At 36.2% G+C, this 15,414-nt stretch overlaps 1 protein-coding gene across 2 annotated transcripts in view; it reads right to left on the bottom strand.

Moving 5' to 3' along the window:
• LOC309511932 (low-density lipoprotein receptor-related protein 8-like) overlaps positions 1 to 15,414 on the bottom strand; it is a 31,304-nt gene that overhangs the window by 14,302 nt on the left and 1,588 nt on the right. For both annotated transcript variants that reach the window (XM_082187308.1, XM_082187307.1), the window contains exons 2-9: positions 10,276 to 10,626; positions 9,556 to 9,675; positions 9,038 to 9,163; positions 7,623 to 7,794; positions 7,313 to 7,528; positions 3,775 to 3,893; positions 2,601 to 2,740; positions 2,240 to 2,384 (exon numbers count right to left, since the gene is read on the bottom strand). In XM_082187308.1, coding sequence (XP_082043434.1) covers positions 2,240 to 2,384; positions 2,601 to 2,740; positions 3,775 to 3,893; positions 7,313 to 7,528; positions 7,623 to 7,794; positions 9,038 to 9,163; positions 9,556 to 9,675; positions 10,276 to 10,626 — 1,389 coding nt within the window. The remainder of the gene's footprint in view (positions 1 to 2,239; positions 2,385 to 2,600; positions 2,741 to 3,774; positions 3,894 to 7,312; positions 7,529 to 7,622; positions 7,795 to 9,037; positions 9,164 to 9,555; positions 9,676 to 10,275; positions 10,627 to 15,414) is intronic.

Here is a 15,414-nt window from a genome sequence, read left to right on the forward strand (position 1 = left end):
TTGCCTCTGGACACAAAATTCCAAAATACTTGCACTGGTGTTTGATTGAAATGTAACATCTATGCAAAATAATCCTTGAAAGATTTCTCATTTTAAGGCCATTCCTGTTTGGAATATGTGACTGTGTATTGTCAACAATAAGCAGAAACATTCTGCATTTCCATTTTGTACTGTGGATCATTCATTACAACATTTATCCTCATTCTCATGGTTACGAATCCGTTATCTGCTTGACAAATAATTTATGCTACTGACATGCTTTTAAAGCTATTGTTATCCAATTTGTTTGGCCTTCAAACACCTTAAAATGCACATATGTAGGTCCGAGAAATCCAAATTTTAGAACCCCCCTAATACCTCACATTTCAATGCGCGTGTCTGTGTTGTAATGTGGGCTGGTGTGGCTACAGTGCCAGGGCTGAATTTTTGACCCAGTCTGCCCCTGCATATAGGCCTACAATATTATTCTCTGTATCGAATCATGTTATCTTATAACCCCAGCCCCTAACGTTTCGGGCTCAGCCCCTGATGTTTTCAAAACCTAGAAACGCCCCTGCTTTTGATATGAAACAGTTTCAGCTTTCAAATTATGCCAATTTTATTGCGAAATTCAAACAATAAATACCGTTTTGGCTAATGGGAGAATATGGTAGAATTGTACATTCGCGAGATGGACGTATGCGCATTACTCTGTTTGTTCTGTGTTTTCTTTCTAACCAGTTAGGCTATGTTTAGGTGGTGTTTTTCATCATGTTTTCATCACACAATCATGTTTTTGATGCGGTGGTGAAAGTGTTCATGTAAAATGTAAGGGTGACGCTGCCAATAAAAGCACCTAAAAGCTGTCACAAAGAACCGGCAAAAGTTATGATTATGAATGTCAAATATAGCAAGGAGACATTTTAATTGTTTATTAATAAACAAGTGTTTTCTGTGTCAGTGTCGGCTGCAAAGATGAAGTTGGTCGGTTTTCTTTCGTTTTGAATTGTTCTGTTTAAAAGAAGACATGTCTGTGAGGCAAGTAGGCGCTGAGTTTTGGTTCATTTATGAGACGAGCTCCAGTTCACGCGCCGGCGCCTCCGTGTCCTGATTATCTCATCTACTATATTTACTTCTTATTTATTGAATCCAGGCAATTGGTTGATGAAACATTGATTAAAATTAAGATACAATTAATACAAAACGAAATTCACTTTAAAGAAAGGCTTTGTGCTTTCTGTTTGAGGTCTCTGTGAAAGTTTTAAAGCAGTCTTTTAGTGCCGCTTTCAGAGCGGTCACGTCCGTAACGGAGAACTGTCATGTCCGTAACATTGTTTTTTCCTCATAAATGCGAACACGAAAAATAAAATAAAATGAATATATTATGTTCTGTGGAGAGTCAACACTTCTTCATCCGGTGGGTAGTATTAGCCTACTTTTGGTTTGCTTAGTGTAATACACAGAATTACTAAAAAATATTTTGCTACCTAAAAGTTACAGATTTTTTGTGTCACGCATGCATGCATGTCTATTTCCCTCATATTAAATATAAAATGCATGTGTAGACTGATATTTTTCTAATGTCTGGACTCCTTTATTAAGGGAGTAGCCTATGGGTATATAAACAGACGTTTCAATATATTGGTTGTATATTCTGAGAATTTTTATTTCAAGTTTTGACTGCAAATGTCACGTCCATAACGCTGGAATTGCCCAATTTTAAAGAATTTATCCTCAACTAGTTTTGTGGTGTAGGTCTACGTATTTTATAATGTTAACTTCAAATAATACTAATAGTAATTTAAAGATGTGGTAGCATTGGATCTGGACGGGAAGGATAATATGGGAGTTTGAAGGTGTGTGTCGTGATTCTGCCTTCTCACACCACGACACAGGTTCGTGGATCTGAGTGTCGTGATTTCGGTTTCATATCGCATATCGTTACAGCCCTGGTCATTTTAGAATGTTAAGTTCTACTTCTGTAGTTATTTTGGTGAAAGTAACTCAAAAGTAATACAGGAGTAATGTAACGCATTACAATTCTGAGACATAATTACTTTTAAATAACAGTAACAAGTAATGTATAATGTATTACAGTTTGGAAGTAACTTGCACAACACTGCAACTATGCAATATGCTTACAAAATCTAAAAACATATTTTTAATGTTATCTAAACAAAGGGTGAAGAATCTGAAGATATACATTTTTCTAGGCTGGACATCACTTTTGGCCACTAACAGTGTAAAGATTTTTGTCTACCTGCAGGCTGTAACAGTGGCTGAAGGATGACCAGCCCAGCGGGTGTAACGGATCCGAGTCTCTGAGACACCTGGAGCATATTGCCATTGTGCTTGTCTGCACTGCAGATGGATTTGGTAAATTGGTCACTCCAGTACACGCGACTCTGCAGGACATATACATCAGAAATTCAGTACTACTCCATTATCAATGCCATTATATATTTTATAATATTAATATTTCAATAAAAATCAAAACACATATGTGAATATGGATCATATAAAATATTGTAGTGTCACAAGTGTGTTTTCGTTTTGTTGCCGTTATAAAATCAACTGTGGTCATTTGTAGTGAAATGAATTGCATGCAATGTGTTACATACCTCAAATACGGCCAGTCCGAATGGTTGATCAAGATAACCATTAGACTCTACAACCATCTTTCTATGTTGTCCATCAAATGCAACCCTTGATATTGTGCGCAAACCTGAGTCCGCCCAGTACAGCAGACCACGAGGGATATCTTAATGAGGAATGAAAAATGGTATCTATCAGCTTATTTATTAACTTTAACTTGACCAAAATAGACGACAATTAATCTTTTATCAAACTCCTATCTTGTCTTATCTTGTTTTCTAACTCTTATCTAGTTGTTCTTGTTTGATTAATGGATTAGTTTAAAGGGGTCCTAAAATGGCCTTCATTCATTCATAATTCAGTTTTCATGAAACACCGCAAAAGTCATCCTTTGTCAATTATAACTGTGGAAACTTCAAGTGGCTAACAAACTTTATTTGCCACAACCAAGACATAGGCTATGAGCATATGTAATACGTTGTTTCAAATTGTTGGCAAATGTTCAACTATGCAAGATATTTTTCAATATTGGAAGTTTTCAAAACAATTCAACACGTGTAATGGCGGGAATGTTGAAAATTATTTGAATATGCAAAACTGCTATCTAATCATAGCAGTGGGTGTTTACTTCCAAGTCTTGAATATGACGCACACATCAAAACAGAGTGTTTGAAAGAGAGGGTCAAAATCAGAATAGAAAATATCTTATTACTTCTAAATTACAAAAAAACATTATGTAATCTTGATAACATTATAAGTGGACCTCAGAGAACATTATAAAAAAAAAAATACCTCAAAATTCATGACCTCTTTAAGGATGAGTTTGGTTTCATTTATATAAAATAAAAATCTTGGTACAAAAAGTGATTAAGTAAAATGAGCAGGCTGGATCTCAACTAAATTGCTCATGAGAACACTTTACAATAATATATAATTAATAATAATAATAAATAAAATAATTTTGAATCATTTAAACATTTACTAATATATTCTTAAAATCAAAAGTTGTATCAATTAACATTATTTAATGGACATGGGATGAAATGAACTAACAACGAACAGTTGCATTTATGTTAAGAAACAAACAAAGATTAATAATAACTAACAAATGTACTTCTCACTGTTGGTTAATTTAAGTTAATGCATTAACAAACATTAATTAATGGGACCTTTTTGTAAAGTGTTACAGAGAAGTCTAACCTAGAGAGATTGCGACAGGGAAACGTATGGATGAATTTATCAATGATATTCTGCTTGTCCCATCCAAACTGGCTCGCTCAATTCTGGGAGACGCCCCACTCTCTGCCCAAAACAGATACCTAGTGGAAGAAAAACAGGTTTAGAACACAAACTAATTCAAACAAACTAAGGAACACAAACAAAGATGGGTAGAAAACGAATACATTTCTGTGAGTCCATATAATGGAAGTGGATGGGCCGCTCAAAGCTGACACTTCAAAAACCACGCAAAATGAACACAACGATAATTCATAACACCTAGTTGAGGAATCAGTAGCCGCGTTTCCATTACAGATTTGCGCAAAACTTTTGCAATATTTTCTATATGTCGATAAAAAACTATTGTTTCAATTAAAACGAAACTATGCGACTAAACTTTTTTTTCGTGTGAGAAGTCATTCCAAAAATCATGGCAACAGATGTTGGTAGGTTTACGTATATTGCAGCCACCGCACTAGCCATTATTTTTAATCGAAGGAGACGTGTTATCCAAGCATTAGGCTAATGGCAAGAAAAGCCCCTTATACTTGTGAGCGGCACCGTATGAGGTGTTTCTGTGTGTTTCTCCCTCCTATCTGCTTCAAGGTCTTGATAAATTGTGGCATTCCTTTGTTGTTTAGAATCCAGTATTTCAGTAAATCTTTTGTCTTTTATGAGTTTAATAAAAAACTCAAGGTGACCTGTAAATGCGAAAAAACTGTTTCCATTACAGTTTTGCAAAATAGCCTACTCCTTTTTCGTATTGGTTGAAATACCACCTCATGCGAGCATAAAAACTTTTTTGCAAAATTAACGCATTTCTATGGGCTTCATTTCAATTTGCGAAATTTGAAGGGTAGCCTAATGGAAACGCGGCTATAATGTCTTCTGAAGTGAAAGATAGGTGTGTGTGAGAAAAATACTAATATTTTAAACTTTTAAACTATAAACCATTGCTTCCAGCCAGGTAACTGTCAAATGTGGATTAATAATGGATTTAAATGTCAGCGCATTGTGAAACTCGCACTAGAAGTGATGGCCTATTTTTTTTAATGTCATGAAAACTCTATGCAGGTGGAATTAGCGCTCTGATTTTACATAGGATGAGGTGTCAGATAAAGTTGCCCAATCTCTGTTAATCTCTTTTTTTCTTATTGTTGCTTCAGGCATTTCAAATAGGAGGAAATTGAAGAGAGAGGAGCTTTAATTTTTTTTAAATCATGCTTGTCAAGTTCAGTCAGCAATTAATTGAAATTGATATCCAGTTCCTCAGGTCCCAAACTGCTTTGAATAACTGCCATTAAAGATTCGTGAGAAGGAAGCTACTTATTTAGGTATGGCTATTTCCTTGTTCCTCCTCTAGCACTATCCAGATGAAAAGAGGTAAAAGGTTTAAGGTTTCTAAATTTATTCCCAAGTTTATTTATGAAAATGTATGCAAAATGAGACAAGGTGTCTGTTAAAGAGAAGAACAATCAACAGAACAGGCCAACACGGCAACATAGACCCTCACCAGCCAAGATTTCTACATTTATAAATGAAAAAACTGTTGTGTAGTTTTCCTTTACTGTATGAACATATTATATTTGGTTTCTTACATTATGATAAAAGTATGGAGAATGAGGCATATACAGTACATTATTAATAATGTTTAAGTGCTTAAGGAATTAGAGAATTAGTTCCTATTATGGAGAGTACAAACAAATAAAGCTATTAAAACTGTTATTATTTAAGATTTTATTTATAATAAGATTTTTGAAATAGCAAGGCCATTCATTTTTTATTTCTTTTTTATTCATCTGTGTAGATTGTATTTACAGTATATGTAAATTCATGGCAGTTTTGTAATTGTTTTTTGAAGTGACAGTCAACTTCTGCATTACTTCTTGCACCAATTTCTTCACAATGTGTGTCCAAAAACATAGTCCTCCTAGCCCTATCCCAACCCATAACTTCTACCTAAAATCAGAAGGAAACAATAGGTGAACAAGAATGGTGTAGTTGTCACATTCATTTGTTGTCTGGTCTTGTGGATGTTAACCTCAATGACGATTGTTAGATTTGTGATTCTCAGAGTGCTATTGCTTTGTTCTTTGTTTTGGCCAGTGTTTTATTCCCCTGTGTTCTCTAATTACCTTTTGTTTAAATAACACTCCTCTGCTTCTTCATGGTTATTTGGTCACACTGTTTGTGTAAGAGCTAAGATAACCAGGAAGAACAAGATGTACTAAATCTGGTGTGACGTGAGGGTGAGTAAATGATGAAAGAATTTTCAATATTGGGTGGAGTATACCTTTAAAGACAACATGATCAATATTGACCATATCTTTCATGAATAAATGTTATTGTGCACAATTCATCAGAATGACATTATTCTAAAGGAAAAAAATATTCTTTATTGTTATTATAAATCAAAATATTAGCACTTGTATTTATAATATAAAATATATTACATCGTATGTCATAATATTAATTGTGCAAGTATAATATTTTGAGGAGTTGCTAATATTAATATCAAATGACATTTAAAGGAACCGTATGTAAGATTGTGGCCAAAACTGGTACTGCAATCACTTTCAAATTACTGTAGAGCGGTGTATCCCCTCCCCCTCCCCCCTGACTCGAGGTTGCCAGTTAGGCTGCAGGATCCAGCAGGAACGTAGGCTGCTACAAGGAGCTTCCAATGGCAAGTGACGAGTCCTACACAGTAAGGTTTTTTTCTGTTAATTATGTTTATGCTCCATGAGAGATATTTTGCATATTTCGGATTCATAACGAGGTCTTTTAGGTTTCGTAACGTTAGACATTTTTTATCCGACACGTTTGTAGCTGCAGCTGTGGTAACTAGAGCAGAGCTGGCAACCCGGATGCAGAAACACTACTGACTTCGTGATTGGTAGATAGGTGGAGGTGGAGCATCAGGCCAAAACACAACATGACGACATCAATATCAGTTGAGGGCTGCAACTTCACTTTTAAATGACAATATCCTGGCCGGACTACTGTTGTCAGTGATATAAGTATTTGAAATGAACATGATTTCTTAATGTCTAGTGACATATTAGGGCCATTTTATGATTAATTGAAATACATTTCTTACATACAGCTCCTTTAAGGAAGAATAGCAAAAGAATATTGACCTATAATATCCATCCACCATATTACTCAAATTCCTATGATTTGAATAAAGTCCTGTCCTACATTCTTTTCGAGCAGATTAGTTTTTTCTTTCTGGTTCACATTTATGCAACTTTTGCCCGGTTTCACAGATAAGGCTTAAGCCTAGTCCCAGACTAAAAGCTATTTTGAGCTATTTTAACCTAAACAACTTGCACTGACAAAATAAATCAGTGGCATTGTTTTGTCTCAAGATGCACACCAGAATTTTTTTTTTTAAGGCACGTTTATAAAAGCTACTTAAATGTCCTAACTGAACAAAGACCTGTTCTTGGCTTAATCTAAGCCCTGTCTGTGAAACAGGGGATAAGTGATTTATATAGAGAAGAAGACAGTATTTTACCCTAGCAGTGGCTGGACAGCAACTGCAGTAGGTCTGGAGAGTCCAGATACAAGCTGCCTTTGTTTGGAGTCATTCAGAGAGGCCATGTGTAAAGCATGAGTACTGGTGCTGACCCAGTACAAAAGCTCATGGATCCAGTCTACAGCCAATCCTTGAACACCTATGGAGGCGTTTAACAACACAGCCGGTCTATGGTCACTGGCGTCTAAAGACATTCTGAAATAGACATAAACTGGCTTAAATTGTGTGTTTTGTGATCAAATGTATGAATAGCATATTCATTTTCTATTTAATCAATATGGTGCTGCACCTGTAGATGACGTCATTCTCTGGACTGGTCCAGTATAGCATGTTATTTGCATTAAGTGCTGTAACAGGTCCTTGCGAGACACTTTCATACGTGATGTTTCTTTGCTCAGAGCCGCTGAGGTCCATCCACATAACACCCTCATGAGTGCTGACCACCACATGACCAACAGCACCTGTACAAGACCAATCGCTCACCCGAATCAATGTTGTTACTGTTAATTAAAACTATTTAAAAAAAAATTATTAACTGAAATAAAATACAAATATTTGATTACTAGATTTTAAAATCTAAATTAAAACTGAAAAAAATGACAGTTAAATAGATTTAAAATTACAGATCCCTTAAAGGAAGGAATGGAGATGGTGGAAAAGTTATTTGTCAATGCTTTTGTGTTCCCCTGAGAAACTTTGAGTTCGCTCACAAAGTTTTTCAGGGGAACACAAAACATTTGCAAGAGAACACAAAAGCATTGACTTATAATTTTTCTTCCCATCTCATATTTTTTTACGCCACCACCATATCCCTTTAGGGGCTCCGTACAAAATTACTAAAACTTAAGATAAAATGAAAACAGAAAAAAAAACATAAGCCAATTCAAAATTTTATACACAACACAACCATTCAAAAGTTTGGGGTCGGTAAGATTTTTTTAATGTTTTTGAAAGAAGTCTCTTATGGTTACAAAAGCTGCAATTATTTGTTTAAAATTACATATTTTATTTTACACATTTAAAATTGAAATATTGTGAAATATCATTACAATTTTAAAATAACTGTTTTATATTTCAATATATTTAAAAATGTAATTCATCCTGTGATGGTAGCTGAATTTTCAGCATCATTATTCCAGTCTTTAGTGTCACATGATCATTCAGAAATCATTCTAATATGCTGATTTGTTGCTCAAGAAACACATCTGATTATTATCAATATTGAAATCATGTGCTGAACTGCTGATGATAAACTGTGATAAATGTTTTGAACGGCATTTATTTGAAATACAAATCTTTTAGAATTTGTACTGTCACTTTTGATTAATTTAATGCATCCTTGCTGAATAGAAGTATTACATTTCTTTAAAAGAAATCTTACTTTTGAATGGTAGTGTAATAGTATATAAATAAGGTAACGTTTTATTTTATAGTGTCCTCATTACACATTAATGTAATTGCTACAGTAAAAAAAATAATAATGTAATCCATAATTACAAGCATCTGACCCTAATCCAAACCCTATAGTAAGTGCATGTTGTTAATTAATGTTAATCAGTACTTAACTGTATAATTACACTATAACAAGGACACTATAAAGGAAAAAATATCAAATTATCATAAATAATATCAAATGATCACTGATATACACATGCAAAATATTTTTGTCTTTACAGGACAATAACATTTAAATAATCCTCTCACCTGTAGCTTTGCACTGTCCAGTCCCGGCGGTCAGTTCATACCCATCCTGACATTCACACGCAGGAGATCCATCGAAACTGCCGCAAATTTGATCACACACATCTGAATCAAGACAGTGGTCCACATCTAAAAGTGAAAAGTTAGTATTTGAGAAAAAAGTTAAACCTATTAATACTAAAAAAAAAGTCAACCAAGATTATTGGCATAACCAAAGAGAGAAGGATTACTAGCTTAGCTAATTTTATAGGTTTGGTTAAAAGTGTAATTAGTAAGTTTCCCTGCATTAAAACTGCAAAAAAATAATTTCATTTGACATGGACGAGTGGGTCGCCTCACAGGGGAGGAAATGTTTAGATCATATAAGCTGTTGAATACTACTTGTTTTAGCTCGGGAACCACTCTGTTATTGCTCCGACAGTAAATAAAGCATTTCTACAATGACGTTTCTAGAGTAACATTGCATGCACTGGATCACATGAAGTCATTCCTCCAGTTAACCTGTGTGAATCATTTCTCACCCTCACAGTGTGTGTCCGTGACCAGCCTCATTCCACTGGGGCAGTCACACATAAATCCAAATGCCAGATCAATACACATGTGTGAACATCCGCCATTATCGATCTCACATTCATTTTGATCTACACAAAGACAGAAATAGAGAGTGAAAGAAAGACAAACAGTGAATTATGAAACATTCATTAATAAAAAATAAAAAATGAAGCTTCTTTCATAAAGCACTTTTCGTACTGGTCTACATTAAATATCATAGTCTATTTTTAAAGAAATTAACACTTTTATTCAGCAAAGAGCAGTGTTATTTTAGTTTTTTATCATCTACAGTCGCCATAGTGGTCCACACCATCACAGCGCTGATTCACAGGCACACATCTGCCATTATTACACACAAACTTTGGAAATCAGCATATTAGAATGATTTCTGAAGGATATGTGACACTGAAGTCTGGAGTAATGATTTATATTAATACAAAATATATTAACATAGAAAACAGTTATTTTAAATTGTAATAAATTATAGTCTTTCACAATATTACGGTTTTTAATTTATCAAATAAATGCAGTTTTTGTGAGCATAAAATACTTATTTCAAAAACTCAATATAAAATATTATAAACTCCAACATTTTAATCAGTGGTGGAATACTATTTTTTTTTATTAATATATATATAATAAAAATAACAAAGCTGTATATATACGGCAGAAATAAAAATGCAACTGACCACAGTTCTCTTCATCGCTGTGATCTTCACAGTCAGGGGAGTGGTCACACCTCCATGAACTGGGCACACAGTGTCCATTAGCACATCTGAACTCTGACCTGGCGCATGTCTGTGGTTTAGATAGCGATGCGCATGCGTCTAACTGTTCATCTGCTCCATCTGAGCAGTCCAGCTTTCCATCACAAATGCTGCGGGCAGAAACGCATTGCGCTGCTGCCACACAGTGGAAGGAGCCACTAGTGCAATTCAAACAGGAGATCTCATCACTTCCGTCGCCACAGTGGTCCACACCATCACAGCGCTGATTCACAGGCACACATCTGCCATTATTACACACAAACTTTGGAAAACCTGCGAAAATAAAAACTGTTCTTTAGTTCTGAAAGATTAAATAAAATTTTAAATCTGAAATGTAATTTTACATTTTAGTCCCTATTTTATTGCATGTAGGCCTATATAACACAAACATCTTCAGAGAAAAATCTAAATGTTTTCTTTATGACTTGTGATTTATGTTCTTGTTACAATAAACGTACACAAAACTTATGCCCAGTTGCAGCAAACTGCTTACGCTACGGAAAGCCATTAGTTAAAGTTATAAACTAAGGGGGTTTTAACCTTAAAAGGTTTGTTGCAGCCAGTCGTGACCCTTGGATTATTTATTTTATGAGAGTTTCCTATACCTTATGATAATACAAAACACAATAGAAATTGAAATTCAGTTCCGTTTTCTCCCACAAAAGCTTTTTAATTTATGAATACCTTTATTTTTAAAAATACTTTTTTTTTTTTATTGATTGAATGAATGTTTGAACTATTTAATATAATAAATTACTTTTTGCACACTTGTTAGACCTTTCAGTAATTTCCCACCTGGTAAAACAAAATAAGTAATGAATAACTGTAAATGTCATTGAAAGTGGCATAACAAATGAACTGATTTTTTTTATTTGAATTTGAAACAGCCAATATCCATGTATTTTACGTTCGGTAAACTATATCTATATACCTAAGAATAAATTAGTACACCCCCTCTGAAAGTTAACAAATTCAGCACCTTCTCTTTACGTAGAAGACATATTAAGTTTGCTTGATCATTAACCAAATAAGCATGTCAATATTAATCAGGAAGATAATATTTTGTTATCAAAGTGGATAAATGTTGTGTTGCAAAAATGAGTATACCCTCCTCATGAAAGTTATAAAATATTTTCTGGTGCAAGTTGGGGTACTTGTGCTTAATCAATGCTCTCATGAATTCACACATCATTATGTGATGTAATACAAAATCTTGAAACAGAAGATGCTACCTTCTCCTTATTCCCTGCGTTGTTGGTTACTTTCTCAACATGACAATGACTGAAAATTGTTCAGTGTACAATTATTTCACCTGACCTTAACTCTATTGGGCACTTGTAGGGGATTTTGAAGAAACAATTTGAGGAACACTCCCCATCAAACACTGAAGGCGGTCATCATCCAACAGTAAAAACAGTTAATAGATGTAAATATTTGTCCTGAACTTGGTCAGAGCAGTAGTGATGTTACGTTACGTATGACACTGAAGCTTCGATGTGCGTATCACACATGCGACACGATAGGTGTGTTCGACATCGGCTGCGGCTGGATGTAACCGATCGGCGAGAGTAGCCGCGTGCAGGCGGGGAGGAGCTGCAAACGGAGACGTGAAGTCGGACACTTTCTGGTTCCCGTAGTGACCGCTCACGTGGTGTTCGCGTACTTTACCACAGCTGAAGTTAAATAAATGCAATATTTGCCAAATAATACACAGATGTTTCAGATACATTTTCATTCAATAGGCCTACTTTATGTACTGCTTCATACAGCGTCTGTTTGAACAAGAATAAAGTTCAACATAAGCTACTATCAATGAAGTGGAGTCTATACGTTTTTTAATCAGTTTTAATTTGATAAACATGACACAATATAACATTGCAACGACATGAAAAGAGTGTTTACTGTTATAAAAAACTGATTTGTGAGCTTTAGATGAATAAACACGAAACACACGTGATCGTTGTCATGCGGTGAATCCGGCCAATCGTGGAACAGCTGTGTCGTCATCAGCCCTCCTGCAGCCCAGTGCAGCCGCTCTTGAGAAGCTGCGCTGGCTGAGTTCTCCGGCTACTCTCGAATCGCTCTCGTGGTACTTTGATGGCATACGTCACAGTCACGTGGCGTCGGCGCTGTATCAAGTCGGACAAAATTTCTAACCGGCATGCACTGCTTCAAGTCAGCCGCCGATCGGTCTGCGCAGAGCTGCATGAAGTCGAACAAGCCTAATTTCTAGTGAAGCCCCGTATCGGGGGTGTGTATTGGTTTACTAGAGTCACGTGATCGACGACGACAAATGAAGCCTCACTTTCTGTCCAATCACGTGCGCGTTTCGCTTTGGGCGTCAGAAGGCTCGAACCACAGATCTTATTTAACGAGTCACTCAGTCTGGTTGATGGGTTTGTGAGGAGAGAAAATGAATTTATTTAATGAACAAATAAAACACAAAAATGTAAGGCTTTTATTTGTACACATAACATTGAAACTATGGAGTGTGTTGTGGTTGCTTCATCTGCCAGAGCTTCTAACACAGGCTTCTGGCTGCTTTATTTTAAATAAGCACCAGATGGCGCTGTTCTCGACACTCTCGAAGCTTTGAATCAAAAACCTCAGTGATTCTTGAGGCTTCATTTCCCCATCCCTACAGAGCAGTGTCTATGAGTATACTTCAAGTTATGGAGGACAAATGACATACTAGAATATTACATATTTGTTGAATTTAATTGTGTACATATTTGTGTACTTATTTTTGCAACTCTTCGTCAAAGCAAAATTCACTAATTTTACAGATATTGATGACATATTTTTCTCAGTTTTAATTAAGTGTATGTTTAATACATTTTAATTTGGTCATTTTTGCATGAATTGTAATCTAGAAATATCATTATATTCAGAGGGGGTGTACTAATTATTATATATATATATATATATATATATATATATATATATATATATATATTAGGGCTGGGAATCGATTAAAAAAAATTAACTAATTAATTGCACAATTTCTGTAATTAATTGCAATTAATTGCGCTTCCCCCAAGCTTGTAATCATCAATATTTAAACTTAGAATCACCTAATTAAACAACACAGGAAAAAAAGGGAACAGAAAATAGCCCTATATTAAAATATTAAACATCAATATATCAATATATTATTCTTTTTCAATAATCAATCAACATAATCAATTTAACAGATTATTATTATTATTATTATTTTATTAATTATTAAAACAAAATATAGTCCTACAAAGCTATTATTACCAGAGCATGTGATCAGAGCAGGTCATTTTACCATTGTTGCCCAGCATGGCTATACCAGCTCAGCAAACAGAAGTCAACAGAGAAATTTCACGTTACTTGAGTGGACTTTACTTTTCCAGTGCTTAGTACATGATTGAAGCCTTTGGGCCGTTAACGACAGAGCCGCCGACACACACACACACAACGGAGAGCTCGCCGCTGCTGGGCCATTAACGACAGAGCGAGCCGACACACACACGCGCCGACCGACACACACACACACACACACACACACACACACACACACACACACACACACACACACACACACACACACACACACACACACACACACACACACACACACACACACACACACACACACACACACACACACACACACACGCGGAGCACAGAGCGCGACGCACATACCGAGCGGAAAAGACCCGCTCATGAAAGCTGCCCGAGAATGAAACCTGACCGCCGAACATGGAGGGGCGGGACGGCATATTTCGGCCTTTTTAATAGCAGACGCAACAGGAAATCATTAAAACGAGGACAAAAAAAAAAAGTGCTGCGTCAATTGCGTTATTTTTTTTTTACGCGTTAAACATTTCAAATTAATCGCAAAGATTAACGCGTTAATTCCCCCAGCCCTAATATATATATATATATATATACACACACTCACCTAAAGGATTATTAGGAACACCTGTTCAATTTCTCATTAATGCAATTATCTAATCAACCAATCACATGGCAGTTGCTTCAATGCATTTAGGGGTGTGGTCCTGGTCAAGACAATCTCCTGAACTCCAAACTGAATGTCAGAATGGGAAAGAAAGGTGATTTAAGCAATTTTGAGCGTGGCATGGTTTGTTGGTGCCAGACGGGCCGGTCTGAGTATTTCACAATCTGCTCAGTTACTGGGATTTTCACGCACAACCATTTCTAGGGTTTACAAAGAATGGTGTGAAAAGGGAAAAACAACCAGTATGCGGCAGTCCTGTGGGCGAAAATGCCTCGTTGATGCTAGAGGTCAGAGGAGAATGGGCCGACTGATTCAAGCTGATAGAAGAGCAACTTTGACTGAAATAACCACTCGTTACAACCGAGGTATGCAGCAAAGCATTTGTGAAGCCACAACACGCACAACCTTGAGGCGGATGGGCTACAACAGCAGAAGACCCCACAGGGTACCACTCATCTCCACTACAAATAGGAAAAAGAGGCTACAATTTGCACGAGCTCACCAAAATTGGACAGTTGAAGACTGGAAAAATGTTGCCTGGTCTGATGAGTCTCGATTTCTGTTGAGACATTCAGATGGTAGAGTCAGAATTTGGCGTAAACAGAATGAGAACATGGATCCATCATGCCTTGTTACCACTGTGCAGGCTGGTGGTGGTGGTGTAATGGTGTGGGGGATGTTTTCTTGGCACACTTTAGGCCCCTTAGTGCCATCGTTTAAATGCCACGGCCTACCTGAGCATTGTTTCTGACCATGTCCATCCCTTTATGACCCACCATGTACCCATCCTCTGATGGCTACTTCCAGCAGGATAATGCACCATGTCACAAAGCTTGAATCATTTCAAATTGGTTTCTTGAACATGACAATGAGTTCACTGTACTAAAATGGCCCCCACAGTCACCAGATCTCAACCCAATAGAGCATCTTTGGGATGTGGTGGAACGGGAGCTTCGTGCCCTGGATGTGCATCCCACAAATCTCCATCAACTGCAAGATGCTATCCTATCAATATGGGCCAACATTTCTAAAGAATGCTTTCAGCACCTTGTTGAATCAATGCCACGTAG

This window comes from Leuciscus leuciscus, assembly GCF_965113295.1.
Source record: "Leuciscus leuciscus genome assembly, chromosome: 13".
Taxonomy (NCBI): domain Eukaryota; kingdom Metazoa; phylum Chordata; class Actinopteri; order Cypriniformes; family Leuciscidae; genus Leuciscus; species Leuciscus leuciscus.